The 22,164-nt window shown below is 37.2% G+C and overlaps 2 protein-coding genes across 3 annotated transcripts in view; both read right to left on the bottom strand.

Moving 5' to 3' along the window:
• Nucleotides 1-60: 60 nt before the first annotated feature.
• Nucleotides 61-22,164, bottom strand: part of LOC136781894 (pseudouridylate synthase RPUSD2-like) — a 26,770-nt gene continuing 4,666 nt past the window's right edge. For both annotated transcript variants that reach the window (XM_066740899.1, XM_066740900.1), the window contains exons 3-9: nt 9,867-9,971; nt 9,359-9,446; nt 6,737-6,959; nt 3,114-3,201; nt 2,440-2,616; nt 2,038-2,329; nt 61-1,947 (exon numbers count right to left, since the gene is read on the bottom strand). In XM_066740899.1, coding sequence (XP_066596996.1) covers nt 1,466-1,947; nt 2,038-2,329; nt 2,440-2,616; nt 3,114-3,201; nt 6,737-6,959; nt 9,359-9,446; nt 9,867-9,971 — 1,455 coding nt within the window. In that variant the 3' untranslated portion in view covers nt 61-1,465. The remainder of the gene's footprint in view (nt 1,948-2,037; nt 2,330-2,439; nt 2,617-3,113; nt 3,202-6,736; nt 6,960-9,358; nt 9,447-9,866; nt 9,972-22,164) is intronic.
• The window catches only part of Cpsf6 (cleavage and polyadenylation specificity factor subunit 6), a 24,256-nt gene continuing 18,591 nt past the window's right edge, over nt 16,500-22,164 (bottom strand). Inside the window, exon 10 of the mRNA XM_066740898.1 lies at nt 16,500-17,392. Within this exon, the coding sequence (XP_066596995.1) occupies nt 17,293-17,392 (100 nt within the window). The 3' untranslated portion in view covers nt 16,500-17,292. The remainder of the gene's footprint in view (nt 17,393-22,164) is intronic.

Here is a 22,164-nt window from a genome sequence, read left to right as displayed (position 1 = left end):
GTTTTCTCCATTTAAAGGGCATATTATAATAATTGCGTAAAAATAACATAAAACCAGATATACCGAACGATATATTTTGCCTTTTATTCATTCATATTATACAAGGTAAAACACTAGCTCTAAGTTTCGTCGGCTATAATAATCAAAATGACGTCATTTGGATATGATAAAATGTGCGTATACAGTTAATTTGTATATATGTATATTATATACATAATGTGTCGTCGTTTAACTTACAGGCCGACAACGTTATTTTCGTGCCGCTAACCAGGGCTGTCTTTTTGCAATAAAATATTATTAGTTTACTTAAATATATGAAGCTAGCTGTTTGTATATTTGGTAAGTTAATAAGCGCACACACTGTCTTTTTTACGATAGGTCCGCTGTTACAGTATCACTACCCGCGACTCGATAATAAACAATGCTCTTAAAAAAAACATATAAATCTGATGATGAAATAGCAATTATATGCAAGTGATACAGAAATATATCAATCATTAAATGAATTAACAAATAGGAATTAAACCTCATTTTTAGTGACATATAAATAGCCTAGAGGCTTTTCTAACTTGTGCTTCTTGACTGTAAGATATATTTATATGTCATAAATACATTGCACATTGGTAAAATGCATATTCCTCTGTTGCTAGTATCTTATATCTGTTTCTACCATAAAAATAGATTTTTGTAGCTCCTTATATATTACTGTTTAATCGAATGTCATCAGTTTTAAGCCACATTATAAAATGTATTTTTGCATTCATTCCCCATTAAACTGTATGGATCTTATGTCTCTCATTTGGATATGCACATTGATTGAAAGAATATCTGTTATCTCATAGTCTAAGAAATCTTTATTATTGAACTTGTTTCTAATTAACAAGCTATTGTTTGCTATAGATTCTCTGTTTCCGTAGAATATCACCCTGAGCTGTACAGATTTTTTTCTTTTCAAAATGTCTTTTATTAATGCTACGTCATTTGTACCGCAGTTACACCTAATAACGAGTATTAATTTTAATTGGTGACTACAGGTTCAGATGGTTCCGATACATTTGCTTAATTTTATATTTCATCTGTGGATATTGATCAACTCGTACTTACTTAGAAATATAAATGATAAAATTAAAAGTATTACTGGTAGTGCATTGAACTCAGAACACAATATATAACAAAAAATTAATAAATAAATAAAAGGGGAGTTGACAATTTTAATGAAAAGCGATAAACTCTATTTGACCAGTAATTAGGATTAGTAAATATTTTGTACGTAAGATTGGTTGATATTTTTTAAGTACGTTACAACTATAATAGAGCAATATCGAGATCTCTTTTTTTAATCAAAGGCACGGGGCAAGGTTATCAAAAGATGGATTGTTGTCGTCTGCATTCTCGCGGTTTCCTTTTATACTCGGGAAAGAGAGAAACGTGTTGGATAGGAATTAATTTGATTGTAAGGATAAAACTATCGATCATCATCCGTCCAGTCACTGGCAGCCCATGCTGGTAATGGAGTTTCGTATTCCCACCCTGGACCGGAGTAACGCCAGGCGTGTAAGTACATTACCAAATCTGATGGCTTTGGATCTCTGTATTTAACTTTGCACTCGTAACAGTGAGGATCCACCGTAACTTTATTATTAGCAAATGTCGAATCTGGTGGTTCTAAACCCGTTTGGGTACCTACTGTGACTTTCATGGATTTTTGTTCCTCTTGTTGTTGCTGCTGTTGTGGCCGCTGATCTTCTTCAACAAATCGTAGTGTAGAAGAAGGCGAAATATCTTTTTCACTACTGGATGATAAAACTTGATCCTCCATATCCAGTTTTGGCTTAAAGAGACTCATCTCGGAGTCGCCATCCATTCCCAGCCAATTTTCAGCATTATGAATTCTAATTAAATCACGAACCAGCTGTTCATCCGATTTGTCAATATTACCACCCTTTCCTGTAAATTTATTTTGATAATTTGTAGAAAATAAGCTACGATTCGTAAATGGGGGAGGTGAATTTTAAGATTTAGGATAAATAGATATACCTTTTTGTGGACCAAAAACAGTATGATTGTAAAGGGGATCGTTAACTACAGGATAGCCGAGATACTGAAGGTGAACCCTGATTTGATGCATTCGACCAGTCTGTGGCTTGCAAAGGACGACGGAAGACTTTCCATTGCAGCTCAATCGTTTGAAGCGAGTCACGCAGTCCTTGCCTTTCTCCGACACTTTGCAAACTCCAATTTTGTACGATACTACCTCAATCGGTTCCGAACACACCACTTCCTCCTCTGGAAATTCACCTTCTACTCTGCATACGTACTGCTTATGGACCTAAAAAATATCAACGGATAAAATTTCAAAAAAATACGGACTCGCAATTTGGACAAATGCTACGCAAATAATGTAATAGAATTGTTCTTAGCATTATTAGTAGAATCTACCTGTCTGTATCTAATTTGGTGCTCCATTTGTCTTGCTTTTTTCGGCGTTCGACCAAATAGTAAAATTCCACTGGTCAGTCTATCCAATCGATGAATGGTTCGCAAATTCTTTAAGTTATATTCCTTGGCCAAAATGAATACTACAGTGTTATGCCTATATCGACCGCATGGATGCACCTGCAATTTTGAAAGAGCAATTTCAATATTTCGAAAATAAAATAAACATAAGTATAAGAAAAGGAAAGGAGAGGGGAGATGGAAAAAGAGATGAAGTTTGGAGATTGTAAAAAAGCAGAATTTCTGACAGCTGAAAAACTCTGTTGAAAGGGAGAACTGCAAAAGAGTTTCAGGTTTAGCCTATGTATACAGTACATGTATTCAATTCCCTTTTAAATTGAATACATTAATCACAGAATCATAGTAAGGAAACGATGTTCACTTTATTTCCGGTTCAAGTGTTATCCTAATTTAAAAATACGATAAAATATCACAATTTCCAGTGATATTGAAAAAAAGATGTGTGAAAATGAAAGTTTATGGTAGAAGTTGAAAATGGAGGATGTATTAAGTAAAATTGGCAAAATGAGATGAGTGGGTTTGTGTGTTACAGTGAGCGAGAGAGAAGCAGAGCGACAGATATATTGGCAGTACAGTTCTGGCAGTACACCACTTACAGGAATGGAGGCAGGCTTGTTGACCACGACGACGTCCTCGTCCATGTGTATCACCGTGATCGGCTCCGAGGTGACAGGCACCTCGTGTCTGCAACACATCAATCGCAACCAGCTTAACGTGGCTTTATCTCTACTAAACACATTCTTTCTTCTATTTAATTCTTTCATTTTTTCATGAAAAATTATCCTCCACCACCTTCCTCCTTTTAATATCATTAGTTGGCTGCACAAGTGCGCTTCAGCATCAACTTACAACTAAAAATAATAACAATGAGATATATCGACAAGTTTAGTGATGTATTATTAAAATGTATTAATAAAATCCAAAGAAAAATTGCGTGCTTACACAGGTGTACGTATGCATATATAGAGAGCTCTCTACTTAAAATGTCTCAGAGCATGCACATAAGAAAACGTTTGTTTAACTATTGAAAATTAATTTTTAAGAGTATCAAAAATTTGCATAATACCATTTTAAATTCAAATATGAAGGTTTTTCAAAAATCTTATACAAAAATTGATCATCTCTTACAGTGACAGAGAAATATACATCTTCCTGCATCTTCGTTTCAGGAACATTTTAAATGGTAGACTCTGTATAGAAGTGCGAATGAATAGACAAGTATGTGAATTTTTGGAAATTTTGTACAGAAAGTAATTCGTCTCAGTGATTTCTTCTTTCCTGATGAAAATAATCGTTTTGTCCTTCGTTAAGTAAGAGCAAGGGAAAAGATATAATAAAGTTGAAATGATTTATCACAGGTGACAGACAATGTAGAGCACTACGCTTTCAATGTTTCAACCAATTTCAACGACGAGACTGCATTGCGAAAGAAAAGGGACGCTTTATGTATGCATAATAAATCACTATAAGGGAGTGTTGACTCAAATTTCGTAGCGGCTCGGCTAGACCATTCCAAAATTAACGAGCGTAAATTAGCGAGGCGTCCCTAACTTACTTACGTAATACGACGGGGCTTCGCTGAAATTCTGTAAATATTTACTATGAAAATGAGATCCGTAACTGGGGCAGGTTTCGCGGCTTTCGGCCAACAGGCGCGTTCGGCCATCCTATATATGCTTTATCACGTAGAAAAAGTGATAGAAGAGTGTGATGCAAATAAATAGAAAACCGAGACTCGCACGTCGACACGAAGAAGAGTAGAGTAAATAATTTTTCAACCTTGGCTAAAATTCTTGACATCGATTCTCTTTGTTCTAAAATATACTACCAGAACAAAAAAACTTATTGTATTGGATATCGATTAATCTCTATGCATACACAGACAAGCATACACTAACTCACAAATACATACAAGAGGGATAAATTGTAGAAAAGATTTTCCAGAGAAGAAATCTGCTGCTGCGTGCGAGGGTCTGCTGGATAGTTTTAACAGACTCTGTACTATCAGTGTATGGGTGGGAAAAATTCCATTTTTGTTATTTAAAGTGGTCACGCGATGCCATGACTACTGGCTGAGATCCGAAAATAAATCGGGTTGTCCGGGGATTTGGCGCTTATCTGCCGCTTTCGGCCGATAATTCTGCTCGACCCGGCTAGAAGCGATTGACGTTAGCCACAAAAAGTAAGGAGGGTATTAAACCAGTCGTCCAAAGAGACGATGGAAGAATAATTGGCCAGTGAGACAGAGAATAAACTGAAGATTATCGTCCATCTATATTGATGTAGAAATAAATAAATGTCGACTGTTGGCGAGCTTAAAATCATTTGTACAAGAAACTAACACAGGTGTATGCACGATTGAGTAATGCATTGCTCACTTCCAAAGATATCTCATCTCTCAGGCATTAAGGATGAAAATGATAAATATCGATGGGTAGAGAGACGTTTGCCTTGTTGCTGCGAGTTTCGGTGCGAAATTCATATTGAATGAGGTATGCGTCGACAGTGGTTGACCTGTACCCAAGCAACTGTATAGTATATGCATGCGACGGCGGCTAATTGAGAATTCTCATGAAATTCTAATTTAGCGAGGCTACCTGCATGAGAGGCCGTCGCTGTCGCACTGCTCGTCATTTTGCTCGGTGTAAGGTGATAACGAAAGGAAATTATTGCAAAAGATCGCTATCGAGCACAATAAAAAGAACGTGCGCAGGTGATTTTTCCTTGGCACGTGATAAGAAACAAATGTCATGTACAGCGAGCAGGCGGCTGCATGACTCGTCTAAGGAAGCACATGGCCTGAAGGAATGTGTGTACCATGATTTATCCTTGGCACGGATCTACGATAGCGCAGCTTCGAGTAGAATCAACTCTTCACTCGTGTATAATCACTTTTTTCCTCTCTTCTTCAAGCGCATCGATCACTACCTTCATCTGCAAATTACCAATCTATTCTTAATCATAAACTCTATTTAATTAGTAATATAATCAAATGATTCCTCGATCTTTTTACCAGTTTATTTGTTCCTTCCAGAGCAAAATCATACATGTAATGAAACTGATAGATATATCATAATTTTTAGTCCCGTTAGTGGGGACTGGCATTGTCATCGCTGGTTATTCTTCTATTATTTCAATAAAAACAGTTACGATGCCTCATTAGCTCTGAGTGAAGTTACATTTGATGAGATGCCAAGTGCGACCCTTCTACAAAGTGAGTATTTACTGAGATCAGAAAAATGCTGTGATATTCTTTGAAAAGATCTAATAGAGAATAGAAAATTATAGAAAATGAAAAACTTGGTGTAGCATCGACAAATGTTGGTAGAATTTTCGTCTACTGATTTTTCGATAACGAGAGTGACAATGCTTAGTTAGATCTGAGAAAAGATACACTTGACGAGACGCTAAATGCGATTTTTCGACTGAATGACCATTTTTACTGAAATCTGAGAAACACTGAAATTCTTTGAAAAGATTCAATAGAGAGTAGAAAATTATAGAAAGCGAGAAGAGCTTTACGTATATCATCGATAAATGTTGGTAGAATTTTTTTTCATGATTTTTCAATAACGAGAGTGACAAGGCTTAATCAGATCTGAGAAAAAATACACTGGACGAAACGCCAAGTGAGATTCTTCGACATAATGAAAATTGCTACTGAGATTTGAAAAATGCTGATTTTCTTTGAACGGATTTAGTAGCGAGTAGAAGATTACGGAAAGGTGAAAGACTCTTCGCGTAGCGTCGATAAATAAACGCTGTAGCGTGCCGTCTAACACGCCAAATCCTCGCACACGCACACAGACAGACACACTCATAAATATACGATCGATAGCCATTGCACCGTCGTCACAAGATCCTGACACGAGAAAGTCATTCAAGTTTCATCTCGCTGGAAAGACAAAACGTTCCTGCCTGGAGCTAGTTCTTCTCACCTCCAATCACCTTTCGATTCTTATCACTAAATTCATTATCACTCCAATAATTCATCCATCAATAATTAATCGTTTTCATCTAAAATTTATACGACCCTCCTATTTGCCAGCTGCTCCAAAACACAGCGTGAGTTTTCTGTAGGAGCTAACCGAAACTTTATAAAACTTGTATTTCCTGCTTCTCTCTCTCTCTCTCTCTCTCTCTGCTGTTCTTCTAACGACGAAGTAGAATATTAGTGCATAATAAATTAATGATTCTTGAATACTGTCAATTAATTTACCTGTGAACAACATTGGCGAGCAGGTCATTGTGCCGTAACCTATAATCGACATCGACCATTTGATAGTTGACTGTGAGTGTGCCAGTACGAATACACCTCGCGTATTCCTTCGCAGGATGGGCTCGGAATTCACGCGCAAAAACCTCCAGGATCTTCTCGCCTACCCAGCGTCCCTTTGTGAAAGTCGTAAAGGTGAAATAATATGGGTACACCTTACGCAGTCCTGCAGAGAAGTAAAATCATGGTTACTGTTGTTTCTTGTAGATAAAGAGTATAATAATATGAGAAAAAGAGAAAAACTATCTTTCCGGCAACTCCAAGAACGCCAGTGATTTTAATCTTTAATTACTTGCAAAGCAGTCGCACGAATACAAATTGCAAAAGATAAGAGCTGAAGTCGTAATGAACGATTCAGAACACGCAATGTGGGCATACATTAAGCGGATATAATAGCCCCCTTCTCTTCTATGTACATACTACAGTACATATAAGAGAGATGCACGCCGACACACGTTGAAAGAAGAATTCTTTAATGGACGCAGTGGAAAAGATTCGAGTGCTGCCAAATAGTAGGCCTCTTCCCATTTCTTAGAATATGTTTCGGTCTTAATAGAATCGCGGAGTACAGTGTATTCGCTTCTAATGCCGAATAAGAGCTTTGCTTTGGTGTAAGAATAGAATTCTGACGATGTACAAAACGCATAAGGCTTTGTAGCTCGAGGAAAAAGTGAAAAAACGGGGGCGTGGAATTTCCAGGCGTTAGAGTGGAATACGTAGAGTTTGACATAAGCAAGAATCGAGAGCTGGAGAAAATTTAGACGAAGAGTGTGAGTAGAGAGGGATGGATTGCTCGAGAGGCTTTTACAAATGGGCACATTGGAACGATTCGAAGAAAGAAGTTTTATGTTGGCTGAGGCGCTGCTTTTGCAGAAAGAGCATTGAAGGAAAATTGTTGCAGGGCTGTGTGGCTGCTGTTTTCTTCTCAATCCCCCTCCTAGATGTGTTTTAATAAGAGTCCTTCGTGGCTACCTTCCGTCGCTTCAATCGATAGATAGTAAAAGTCAAAGCACCCTAGAACTCTTTCATTGCTATGCAACTCGTAAAACGTTCCTGTGCTCATTCACTCCCCACTCGTGTGTTCGCCAACTTCGATCCCTATTACTATATATCTTTAACACGATAAGAATAGGAAGGGAGACTTTCTTTTTTCTCATTTATTATTACCTTACCTGAAAAAAAAAAAAAAAAAAAAAGAACAAAAGACTACTATTGTTTAGAATAAGGAAAGAAGACGAAGAATTAAATAAATAGGATTTTTACTGATTTTAAAATAACCTTCCGATCGATTCCTCTTTAAATTGTTAGTGTGAAAAAGTCGCCGAATGAATGCACAGAGATAAATGAAATCCTATTGAATGTATATTTCCAGCTTTGCTCTCGATACTCGTTTAGGCTGACCAATAGCCAGGCCTTATCACTTTATTCCAGAACCATCCATTGAATTTTGCTCACGTTTTCATTAAAACCAATTTCCACTCATCCAAACGTGAGCGAGAGAGAAAGAAATTTACTCTTGACGAAGAAAGTGTAGCAGCAGCAATTGTCATCGTGGCACAGCAAATTATTCCTCCGTTTTCTACGCCTCTTTCTAATGGATGAGAATATTACAAAAATTACTCGCACGTTCTATTTGCATGACGTAGGCCAACACCGATTCTTCGCTCATCTCGATAAGCACTCACGGGTTCTTTAGTTTCTTTCCAAAGTTGGAGGAATAAAGAAACCTCGAGAGTCTACGTGATTCAAATCTAGATTCGAGATTTTATCCGGAGTAGAGGAGCCCGGGTTGTTATCAGACACTGAAATCTCCGGTGTTTGCGATGGTTATTATTGCTAAATTTATGCATCTCATATACTTCTACGTTATTGTAATAAAAACAACAACAAAAAAACAGGTAAACAAATTATACGAGAAATATTTGCATAATAATTAGTTCGGTAGGTATCGACGTGTGCGAAAATAATAAAGGAGAGGAAAACGAAGAAAGAGATGATGGTGGCAGCTAGACGGGCTGCACCGTCAGCCCTGTAACTCTGTTATTCGAATGTAGAGCAGATATTGGTTGTCGATATGCCAGTAGGCAGTAGCATACCGGTCTTTCTAACTATTCGATCGATTCATCCCTTTTCTCACCCTTGGCAAATACACACACACAAACACATGAACAATCCCTACTATACTTTTACTCTCCTTCTCTATCATATCTACAATTTATCTCGATCCACACACCTCCCAACCCAGTAGCCTATACCCACACACATCTTACGTACTATATTCTTTACACTCCCCACCCCCTTCCCCTTCCCCTCTTTGTACATTCGATAATAGCAGCAAACCACTCCACTCCACCTGTTAGCTCGGCTACATTTTCATAAACATAACTTTAAATTCCAATAATAATTTCATTGGATAGCGGTCGATCGTGTTATCCATTAACCATTCGCCTTGCAGTCGAGCATAAGACGCTCTCGTCTTTTGAAAATCACTCGAGGAAATTTTTGTGTTTTCGTGGGAAGTGAAAAATGTCAGAAGCTTAGAGGGACTATGAAGAGTCAACTGACCATTCTCCACGTAATAACTGGTCTCGTTGTAGCGTTCATCCGTGAATCCTGGCCTCTTGGCTTTCAATGCTTTGGTTTCCAATTTCGCCTGAAAGAAAAGAGTGGCGTTAGAGATTGCCTCGTGGGATCAGACAATTTGGATGAATATTATATATAGGATGGCGAGAAAGGGTCATCGGTTTAGAGAAGCGCATGTACGGAGGGGGGGAAAGCCAACAAGAGAGATGCTGTAAGAAGGCTGCGCCGGAAATATCGTCTGCTCCAGACTGGTTGCCGCATCGCATGGCATCACGTCGCATCACGGCAGCGCCGGTCGTCCGCTCATACGTCACAAATACAATTGCATAACTGCTCGAAAAGCGGCGGCGATAGATCTAAAATTAAAGCCTTTAGCCAGGGAATGCGCGCTGCACGCTCGTTGATTTAGAGATGATCCTTACTGAACTCTGCGCTTCTTCTTCCTACGCTCCTCACAATAATATTCCGTCACTCCGATATAACCATTTACCTTCTTCAGATCTTTATTCGCGTCGACCTCCTCCGCTTTTCTCTTCTCTGGAATTTTTTGTGTCGGTACTGCGATGCCTGCATCCCGAAGCGGCTTCAGGTCCACCTGAAATAATAATAGAAAATCTTTAATAAGCTGCATCGATGACGGTCGATCAAAAGACTAGTGTTTATCGATTAATTAAGAAGAGACTGTTTTTGCCGAGGCAAGGTCGCCCCTGACAACGCAACTGGCACCCTAGCCATACACACCTGCATTGCAGCTACTAATTTAACTACGACACAAAATTTTCTACCACCCTCGTCTCCTCCGGGGTCTTCGTGCCACCCTGGACGCGGAAACGCCAGGGCTGAGACACGATAAATATGGATGGGACGGTGAGTTTTCATTGAAAGTTTGCGAAACAGGGTCTTGATAAAAAATTAATAAGAGAATTGACGGTGACACAATTAAGATGGATCTTGTTGAAAACAAGAGATACAGTCAAGTTTCCTCGACAAATGTTCGCAGTTTTGTTGAATATAGAAACTTTGTGTACAATTTATTAGATAAATCGGATTGAAATTTTTATTTTAAGATTGTGTCGCGACGAAACTTGCTGTGAGAGAAAAGGTAGTGTGCCTCCGGTCATTGATGTGTTATGTATACACTCTGCGGATATTTATGCAAATACAGAAGCTTTTAAAATATATTTTTGTAAAATTGGCTTGATGGATGTAAACTCTATTTATGAAATTTCTACGAATTCATGTATGTAAATTAAAAAATTGCATATACCACGAATTTGCAGCTTCTTTCGAGCCAATAAATTTTACAAAATTTCTGTTATTTTTGCATAAAGATCCGTAGTCTAGTTATACGTGCTCGTCGTCGAGAGACTCTACCGTGTCTCTTGATTTCGCCAACTACCGCGTAAGACTGTTTGCAATTACGTTAATAGCAAGGCGGCTGGATGCAACTTTGCCATTGCGTATCGCGGTATTTCTATTGAAAATTTACAAGGAAAATGGGCGACAGCATACAATTGGCACGCTTGACAAAAAAGGATTGCAGCGCGACTGGTTGCTCGCGAGAGGGAAGCCTCATTCTCTAAATGGGAGAAACCTCAGCCTGGTGTTTTCTCCCTTCCCACAAAAAGTTTAACTCCGCTTTGCTGCTTAAAAGTAAACGACGAGGTAACGATCTCAAACGTGGCAAGGTGCGATATTTAAGTAAAAAAAGAAAAGCAAAACCAGAAAAAAGACAGTGCAGGGAAGAAGGTTAATTGAGATGCGAATATGCAACGGAGCAAAAGAGGCAAGTGAAAGAAGAAGAATATGTTTCGGAGACACGCACAATATCTTTCATTGGTCTACGAACCTTTCTCAGCCCCTTCCTACAAATACCCAAAGCTTCCCTCTTCCTCGGCACGACCATGGTTTTAGCGATTTGCCGTTTCAACACCGTAACTCACCTAACATGACCCCACCTGCCATGGGTTGGCACACAAGGGTGTCTTGGCGCGTTCTCCTTTGCGTGCCGACGAAACGTATATTCGTTCTAAGCCTATATGCCTGGCCTGCACTGTCTTTCTCTTTACAATCGTTAAACCGACCAAACTTATTCTCCGGGGATACTGATACTACTGAGATATTTGCTCTAAAGGTACTTTGAAATTGGCAAAGAGTCTTAAAATCTTCCAGCACATCGGCTTACACATCCCTGGAGATAAATTGGATGGAAAATAAATACAGGAAACGTGTGTGATACGCTTACACCTATATCCCTCGTGATCGCACAACGCATCGATTTTAAAGACGCAAAGCTCGCAAGCAAAATCATTCATTTGTTCCATGATAATGACACTGCAATTAAAAATTTTCGCAATATCTGCATCGATGCTTCGTTTTCCCATCGAGAGCCTTCGCGAACTCTTCGGAATTCAAGAAAAATTCAGGAAATCAGACTCTTCGGTTGTCCTAAAAAGCTGGTGGTCCATATTAATTGTGCTATCGAGTCCCAATTTATCCACAGTGGCATGAATAATTGCTCGTGGATGGGGACAAACAACTGGAATTGTTGAATATTGCACGATTAAACAGGATCCTTCGCGTGTCTCAGCTTGCTGATAAGAAACTGAGACTGAAGGTCAGCCACAGTGACCTTCAGTTTAGAGGGTAGTTCACTCTGCACGGTTGCCTCTTTCCTCCCACGAGAGCTTCGCCTTGCTTCTCGCATCGAAAATGTAATTTGCGAAAAACGAGCGTTCGGTCGAGGGTTAAAGGTCGAGGACTCCCCTTTTCCTGTGGTGGGATCGATCGTCCCCCCTCTTATCTCGACCCATCCTGTCTCCTCTTACCTTATCATCGGCGTCTATTCTCTCGTTTTTACTAAAATGTAGCACTCCTGTCATTTTTTCTAAATAGATAAAAAAATGAACTCATTAAATCAAGAAAAACCTAAACAATGAGTACATATAACACATTATATACCATGAAAACAATACCTTCTTTCATACAATAAGTTTGATCTCACCTCAAGCTTCAAAGTAAATTTCACATTCTAATTTATCTTAATGAATTGTACATTGGCATGATTCAATTACGTCTCTGCTCAAATAGATTTGAAAAATGCTTTCAAACAATGGTGAATTCGCTGCAAATATATCTGCTCACTGAGTTGCAGTAAGAGATAGAAAGAGGGAAGCACATATAATCGTCGTTATGGAAGCTTCCAAGGTGGAGATAGAAACATGGCAAAGTTTGGTTGGTGCAGATATTTATACGTAAGTGACCGGTGCATTCCTGAAGCCAGACGAGATACGACGTCAAATACAGTTCTACGACTATCTTGGGAACTAGCAAACTCCACTGAAATTGCCATGCCAGCTCAAGACGGAGAAGCGCTCAGCACCAACACTCGTGCATCATTATAAGAAATTAGAAAAAACTACTATATACAATCTTGAGTTTCTATTTGCTTAGATGTATTTTTATATCGCTAAAGTGCGCGTGCGAGTTTTATCTCTCGTCTGGCAGGTTCATGGTCGTCGTAAAGCTTAAAAAAACAGTTGGCTTCGTCTTCCGAATAAAATCGATAAGAGGTAGAAGATGAGGCCGAGCGTGGACCATTGTAAAAGTGAGAGAAGCACGCTGTTCGCTGTGTCTTGCAGTTTAAAGTTGATATAGTTTCTTTGGACGAGGTTATATGTGAAACGAAGCAGTATTGTTGATCGATGCTGGTACTGTGGTGAGCAAGTTCAAGCTGGCGTGGAAGATGTTGTCCAAGTGAATTTGATGCGGCGGCGACGACGTTGCAGTGCGAGATCGGTATGACGGTGCGCTGCAATATTAAGCATACTGTACGTTACGTGCCTCAAGGAGATTGCAGCTATCAATATATGTCGGGGAGCATTGAATATCAACGGTCCAATTTAGTTGTAGACTAAATTTGGCCAAGTTGGCTTCAATTTGCTCAGATTGTCTCGCAACTTTCATAGTACAGAGGCTTATTAAGAGGCAGCACTGAAATCCTTCACGATGCACTGTATTTGGATTAGATCGAATATTGCAACGATTCAGAATTATTTTACCATGGACTATTAGTTGTAGACAAAAGTCTGGCTTCGATTTCTTTGGATTTTCTTGTACAAATTTTTTTCTCGTGACAAAGAGATAAAGAGTGGATTATGAACAATTAATGTCAATTATAATTTTGCTGAAATCTTTCACGATGCACTGTGTTCTACCATGAATTAGATAGAATATTGCGATAGTTCAGAAGTATTTCAGTATGGATTAGTAGTTTTAGACGAAAGTCTGACTTCACTTTGATTTGATTTTCTTGTACAACCTTTTGCCTCATGACAAAAAGAGAGAAAGGGTTATTATTAATAATTATGTTAATTACAATTTTTTTCTGAAATCCTTCACGATGCACTCTGTTCCACTAGAGATTGGATAGATTATTGCAATCATTCGGAAGTATTTCAGCATGGACTATTAGTTAAAGACGAAAGTCAGACTTCAATTTACTCGGATTTCCTCGTATAACTTTCTGTGTCATGGTAGACGGAGACAGAGAAAGAAGTTTATTATTAACAAGTATCATTGATGATAATTTCAATGAAATACTCCGTATGGTCTACCGCAATCTATTATGGATGCGATCGAATTGTCATCAGTCTCGTGTACTATTTCGTAACTTTCAACATTACAATGAGAAAGCTTCGCTATATATCAACGATATCGTTCTGACCATTCTGAAACATTATTTCATAATCCTCATATTTGACAATGAGAAAATTTTATTTCTTATCAATGAAATCATTCTCATCATTCTCAAATACTATTTTACAATGTTCGTTTATCACAATGCTTATTACATTACATATTAATATATATATATATATATAATGATAATCTCGCTGAGTTCCTTCAGGATGCATCACACTACTATGTATTTGATCGAATATTGCGATGATTCGGAAGTAATCTATAGCGCAGACTACATTTTACAGAGATTTATAAAGGTAACGTGTTTGTGCATTAAGAAAATGAAAATTCAAATAATAAGGCTTGCTCGATGATCCGTTATGAGCACGGAGACTAAATTATTGGCGCACGTGTTACAAGAATACGATTAAATTCGGTAAATGTATGAGTAAATTTAAACACCTATAAACGCTATAAATATATTCGCACAACGATGTCATTCAACGCGTCAGCTTACGGACAGTTTTGGATAGTGTTAGACTTCCGTTCTGTCCATCCATCCACTAACATTTTCGAGATGGAAACGCCTTCGAATTTGCAGTTACAATTTGTATTCTCTCTTCCTCGTTTTTCTTGTACTGCTCTGTATTCAAGCAGAAAGAAATAGTAGAAGCTGCAAAACATTAGTGACGATGGGCATTGATTATATTTATCTATATCCACTTTTGATCAGTCAATTATAGGTACACGGTCTCACAAAGATTTCGATCAAGGTGAGATCGTGTTCTAATAAAGAAGCCCCCACCCCAGCAGCGATTAGAGAAAGAAACCTCGACTAATAATAGATTGACACTGCACGAATGGACTGTAAACAGTCACTGAAAAAATTGAAAATAATTCTTACGCCTCTGCTTTCCAGCTTTTGTGCATCAATCAGATGATTTTGACAAATCTTCTTGCCATGAATATTTAGGAATATACGAATATCGATCTGCATGAATGTAGCTTCTGGTATTCTCAGAATTATAAGTAAAAGTAAAACAGAAGACATTTCTCTCATCTGTCAGCATTGTGGAGGTCTACAGATTACGTAAGGTCGCTTAGTTGGAAACAGTAATCGAGGAACAGTGCCGAGCTATCGTCGAATATCGCGAGAAAATAATAAAATATTCATATTGACTTTCCTCCTATTTTTCATCTGGCGAACAAATAATTAAACAGATTCTGAATGAACAACTCGTGAAATAAACTCAATGGGACGTATTACGTAAGTTCTAGTAAAATAGAAAACTCAAGATTGTACGAGGAGAAAGAAAATAAAGATAGATCGTTATACGTTGTATAAGCATTTGCTCGCTGACTTTGGCAAGAAGAGATTTTGGGTGTTGAGATGAAAACTGAAGAATAAATCGATCGTGATTACAGAGGAAACGCACGAGCTTTCTGAACGATCTATGCAGATATTGGAGAAATCTTCTTAATTCGTTCGAAAGACTGATTATAATAAACCGATAAACGATGATCGTTACAACTAATTTAAGATTCAATATGGTTTGATCAGAATTAAGAGAAGACTAAAAACTCTACAGGAAGAGAAAATAAAGATAGCTCGTTGTGTCGTATAAGCATTTGCTTGCTGACTTTGGCAAGAAGAGATTTTGGATGTCGAGAAGAAACCTGAAGAATAAATCAATCATGATTCCTGAGGAAACGCGCAAGTTTTTTGGACGATCCATGCAGGTATTGGAGAGATCTCCTTAATTCATTCGCGGAAGACTGATTATATTCCACCAATAAACGATTATCGTTACAACTGATCTAAGCTTCCGTACAAATTGATCGGAAATAAAAGCAGACTAAAGATTATACAGGATGAAAATAAAGATGCTCCTCTGCGTTGTGTAAGTACTGATTACTCTGGCAAGGCAGAATAATAAATCCGTCGGCCGATGGCTGAGCAAACGCATGTATTTTGCAAGGGAATCCTCTTAATTTATTCCCACGACTGATGCAATCGATTGGATCCTACTAATCGCAATAGTGATCGTTAAAAATGACTCTGCAGCCTCCGTCCAAATTATCACTATAGAAGACTTCGTATTCTCTCCGTCATCGAATTAATTATGCGATTACTCAATCGAGTTTATCGCAGATCGTCCATGAATAAGGCCTCGGGATATCTAGCGTGGATAGTAAAAAGATTATTAGCTTGGAGGAAAGCTGTTAAACGTGCAAAGAGTAAAAGGTACGAGAAGCCAAAGGTAAAAGGTGCTTGGAAAATGATACTGGTACCTTGTGAGGTTCTGGCGCGTAAATTCCAGGCAGTGGTGCCAGCAAATGTAATGCAGGATTAGGTATCCCAGTTGCAGGATGTCCTGGGGGGATAGGTAGGGGAACTAGTTTCAAACCCCACGGCAAATACCAGGGTGCCGTATGATGCATCTTTCTTGAATATTTCACTCTCACAAATCAACGCTGTCTCTTATCACTGAAAAACTGTTCTAATGAAAAGTACAAATATTATAAAGAGAGTGAAATTACCGCACGCGTTATCACAGATATTTTGGTTCGTGTTCTGGAAACGAACGCTAATTCACCTTCCGGAGAGGTTTGCCAAAAGTGTCGAGCACACCTGCTACTGCTTTCTCACTTGTATCACTGGAATTGCGTTTCTGCAGAATCGCAGTATCTCCCATCACACGTTGCGACCAGATCGACGATGCTGAAGAGGTTTGACTGCTCCGGGATTTTCCAGTGAATTTTAGATACTGCTTTGTTGAATAACCTGACTGAACGTGCGTTTCTGCAGTATCGCAGTATCTTCCATCACACGTTACAAGCAGATCAACGATGCCGAAGAGGTGTGACCCTACTGGGATTATTCCTATGATTTTTAGATACTGCTTTGTTGAATAATCTGACCGAACGTGCGTTTCTGCACTATCACAGTATCCCCCACCATCACACGTGTGGCCAGACCGACGATGCTAAAGAGTTATGACTCCGTTGGGATTTTTTCTTGTGAGTTTTAGCTGCTGCTACTTTGTTGTGATAATGTGGTCATGAAGGATCATGGAGGAGACGTTGATCATACGAGGAGTTTTTGACGCCGGTTCCACTGGCGAGTCACCGTTCACTGATCCTGATCGAGGCAGAACAGAAGAGAGGAGAACAGGGCGACTGAGAACGACAGACACAGAGAGTAGAGCACATGGCTCTTACCCCCACTGCTCTCATCCCTCCTCCAAACACGAGACTCTCCTTTTCCCCCACCATCCTCCAACTTCATCCAATTTGCAGCAAATTGTGCGCCCCCGCTGTATTCGATGCTTCCTGCAATTACAAAATAGAATATATATTAGCAAGAGCGACCATGCGTGAGTTTTTGTATCCTCAACGTAATCCCGTGTTGTTGATACAACGTTGTGGATTACGTTACATGGCGTTGCGTGATTGGTGTGATGCGTTACGCAAAAGTCGAACGACCCACGTGTGTGTCAATGGACCTCGGATTGCTGCTTTGCGTAGCTGGTTTTTTAGTGGCGAGAAACGAAATGGATTTTCGTTAAAATAGATGACTCCAAATGCTGACAGATTTCTTTTTGGCTTGCGGATGAGCAGTGTCCATAATGACTCTCTTGGACGGCAAGCCAGGCAGCAATTAAAATTCACTTCAAATTTTTTACTTTCACAACCAAGGCCATTTCACAATTGGCGTGAAGCTTCTCCTGCATATTCTTTTTTCCTATTGAGCTTCTCGAAGACGATTTTATAGTTTGAGAGAACAGTTGAAATCTCTTTGTCATTTTCTAGCAAGCATGAAATGCCATTTAATGCTGCGCAACAAATAATTCACTGCACTTATACGCTGTATGAGGTAGACTGTGTAGGTTAATGGTTGATGCCACTTATAACAGTCTAACGGGTGCAATGAACCACTGAAATTCTATCAGAACTCTGCTATAATTATTTCTCTTTTTTTGGTCACTATGCATAAATTCCTGTATTCGTCTCTGGATAGTGACTTTGGATTGGGATTAAAAGAGAGAGATGTAATTGAAATTGTAATTGAAATGACATTTTTGGCATAATTCCATACCAGATGCTAGTGGTATCTACCCTGAATGAATTCATCGAAAACTTCTCTCTGCGGAATGCATCAAGAAAGTCAGACGTATAGGTATTACGTAATAGCCAATGTATTTGGTGGCAAGGATTTCAACAGAGAGTCCATTAATAACATTCCTTTATATAGTAGCTTTTGTACCACATCAAACAGAATTTTCATATTTTGTCCAAAGTATTCTGCAGAATGTTTTTACAAAATTTGTCTCAGTCCTAGTAGTGTATAATTCCAATATACGCACTGTGTAAAAATAAGTAAAATAAAATAAGTATATGGCAGGGGATAAGAAACACGAGTTGCATAATCCTTATCCCATTCGTGTTCCTTTCCAGTACACATACAGAGGCGCTTCAACAGACACACACACATATTTACACACTGTTCGTATTCATGTACCGATAGGTCGTATGTAGTCGATGATATACGAATGTGTGTGTGTGTGTATGTATACGCTTATTGCGAGCTGCTATAATATGGAAAGAGGACAACAAAAATTGATTGAGTAACAAACCAGTAATATTAAGGCACATTCGATAAGAATGATCCACATAAGCGTTTCTCCATTCTTATTATTTTAATAAACGAATCAAAAGGTTTTCTTGCGTTAAAAATATACGTATTTGGAGCAGGAACGATTGGAAAAATAAAATGTGCCAGGTGGAAGTTGGCAGGAAATGCATATTACATTATGATGTGTTACCGCATAGTGCGGAGTATATGAAATATTTCAGAAAACCGCATTTGGATTATGCGACGAATGTGATGGCTGACTCGGCTTGGTAGAGGTAAAAAATCTATTCGGCAGAAAGTCAATAAAAAACATTTGCGAGAGGACGTCGGTGAAACCAGTGAAACTGGGACTTTCAAGTAATTCCATCCATTCTACTATAAGGATATGTCGCGCCGATAAATAATGTTACCGGCGAAAGGGCAACAAAGCCACGCAGCTCGGCATCACTTGTTATATTTTGCTTCTCCAATATTCCTCGTATAAATCCTAACATTGCTAGAATTTGTAGTTGACGCACCTATACTACGTTTACGCTCCCCCCCCCCCCTCCTTCACATTCTTATTTTTGTAGCATTTGTATCACATATATTAGCTGTGTTTTATTTAGCTCCACTTTTAACACTTTCTACACTTTCCGTATTTCTGTCTTTGTCCATTGTATAAGTTGACATCTTAAAAAGTGCACAAAGTGTAAAAAGTGTAGCAATTTTTTGCTAAATAAAACAAAGCTATTTTAAAAAAATCTTACAGGTACTTTGTTTTTAAAGTCGTTTTTGTTTTGGCGCTGTTTAAATTTAAAAATGGTTCCATTCACGACCGTTTCATGAAAGATTAATGGAATGGAGTTACCTTTTAACTTTTAGGAGGCCAGGGTAGCCACGCACGCAGCTAGTAACAAAATTACCATTTACGTTAATCATACCCACAAAAAACAAGCTTCGCTTGTAAAAAAAGGACGGCAAGTACATAAGTCGTATCTAGCATGATTAAAATATAGTAATATAAAATATTTTAATTAAAAAAAATAGTGAAATCCAAATGTTAGGCAAGAATAAATTGTTACCATGACAAAAATTGAAATTTGGAGAAAAAAGTAAATAGTGATACAAAAATTACTTGCCGGGCCCGTTGTATGCAATCGTATTAAATAGCCACATTTTTAACTTACGAGAAGCAACGCTTATATAGCAAGATAACGACTTACACATGGATATTACGGGCCCGGCAAGTAATTTTTGTATTACTATTTACTTTTTTCCAAATTTCAATTTTTGCCATGGTAAAAATTTATACTTGCCTAACATTTGGATTTCACTATTTTTTTTTAAATAAAATATTTTATATTACTATATTTTAATCATGCTAGATACGACTTATGTACTTGCCGTCCTTTTTTTACAAGCGAGGTTTGTTTTTTGTGGGATCTTAGTACGTTTTGTAAGAATATAGGAATTAAAACTAAAAATTGTTTTAACTAATTCAATCTAACAAAACATTTTCCAATGTTCTCATCGTTTCATAATGTAAAGCTCCAATTCGAGATATTTATTTATTAATCTATTAAATAAAATACAATATATTACAATGATGAGTTTTTATCATAATTACACTTTTAGAGGCATTTAACCTAGGATTCAATGACTGTTTGAATTATATTTTCAACATCTTATACCCAAAATCACCTTAAAGCCTTTAGCTTTCAAAAATTTGTTTCTAAATTTACCTTTAAATCCACCTTTTTCTGAGGTGTTACTCTCACTATCACCTTTGTATTATGGCTCTTTCTCTGGTAAACCAGTGACATTTATATATTCTTTTCATTAATATATACCAGTTAATGCAACGGAAGCCTATGTTTTTTAGGTATACTGCTTTCAGTTTCCTGAAGTTACACACTGTATGCTCTATTATACATGTGAAATATTGAAATCATGAATTCTTGTCATATTTACAGATCTACATGAGTTTGTTATTATTTTCATCAACTATGTGATTTCTAATTCCACAATTGTATACCCAAAATCACTTGCCAAGCACTTCAGTCTCAAGGATTTTCTTATAAATTAATTTATATTTATCCATCATTTTATTAACTGTTACTTTCAACATCAACTTTAAATTATGGCACTTTCTCCAGTATACTAGTGCCATTTATATTTTATATTCATTAATATAACCTTGGAAATACACCAATTAATGAAATGGAAGCCTCATCTCTTCTTAAATGTACATCTTTCAGTTTCCTAAATTTATTCATTTTATGCCCCATCATATGTAAATGATTGAAATCATGAATTATTATCATCTTTACACATCTATATGATTTTATTATAATATTCATTAACTATTTGATTTATATTTCTAAAACTTTATGTCTGAAATCACCTACAAGCCCTTCATTTTCAAGAATTTGCTTAGAAATTGATCCCTTTTTTTACCTTTTTCTTAACTGTTACTCCCAATATCAACTATGAATCAGGGTTCTTTTTCAAGCAAACTATATAGTGCCATTTGTATTTTCTTTTCATTAATATAAACTAGAAAATACACAAATTAATGCAATGGAAGCCTCTCTTTTGTGGATATACTGCTTTCAGTGTCGCAAAATTTTTCACTGTATATTCTATTGCATGGAAAATATTAAAATGATGATTTCTTGTCATGGTCTCATTTCTAGATGATGTTATCATTATATTTATTATTTAATTAACTTATATATTTCAAAGAGTTTATTATGCCAAGAATCACCTGCAAGCTTTTAACTATTAAAAATTGGCTTCCAAATTTTTTAATTTCTCCACCTTTTCCTTAGGTTTAACTCTCAACATTAACTTTTCATTATGGCTCTTTCTATGGTAAACTGGTATCATTTCTGACTTCTTCTATTAAATATTACAGCTCAAGCCTGCACAATGACACAATAAACACGTTATTGTAATTCAATCAGAATTAAAATCTCACTAAGTACCAAAAAATGTATTACATATTATATTATAAAATTTAATGTTATTTTTATAAAAAATTACATTTGAATAATTATTTTGGAGATAATAATAATTTGTTTCTATTCTGATTAGGGAAGCGTAGATAAATATTTGGTTATAATACTTTTTTATATTATAATTGAATATTAAATAGCGATTAGAAAATATTCATCTACTTTTCTTTAATCGTAGTAATAAGAAAGTTTTATTGTCTTCTGGAAAATTGTTTGTATATATAATAAGCAGAAACTGTTATTGTCTCATGGAAAATTATTCTTATATGTGATATAACCTATCGGGCAGTTGAAGTCCATATGAATTTAAAGAAAAGAAAAAGTTAAACATGAATTTTGTTAATGACTTCCATACCTGAAATTTTAGCATATGTTTATCAAATATCTTAACAATTTTTTTTAATTTATATGCTCCTGATAATCATCGATGCACATAAATGTTGAAAGTATACTTCCCCTTGGCTCAGTGT

Source organism: Prorops nasuta, unplaced genomic scaffold (genome assembly GCF_024137725.1).
Source record: "Prorops nasuta isolate Cenicafe-Biocafe unplaced genomic scaffold, Cenicafe_Pnas_1.2 PNAS00024, whole genome shotgun sequence".
Classification (NCBI taxonomy): Eukaryota; Metazoa; Arthropoda; class Insecta; order Hymenoptera; family Bethylidae; genus Prorops; species Prorops nasuta.
The sequence above is the reverse complement of the archived record's forward strand: the minus strand, read 5'-3'. Positions and strand labels throughout refer to the sequence as shown.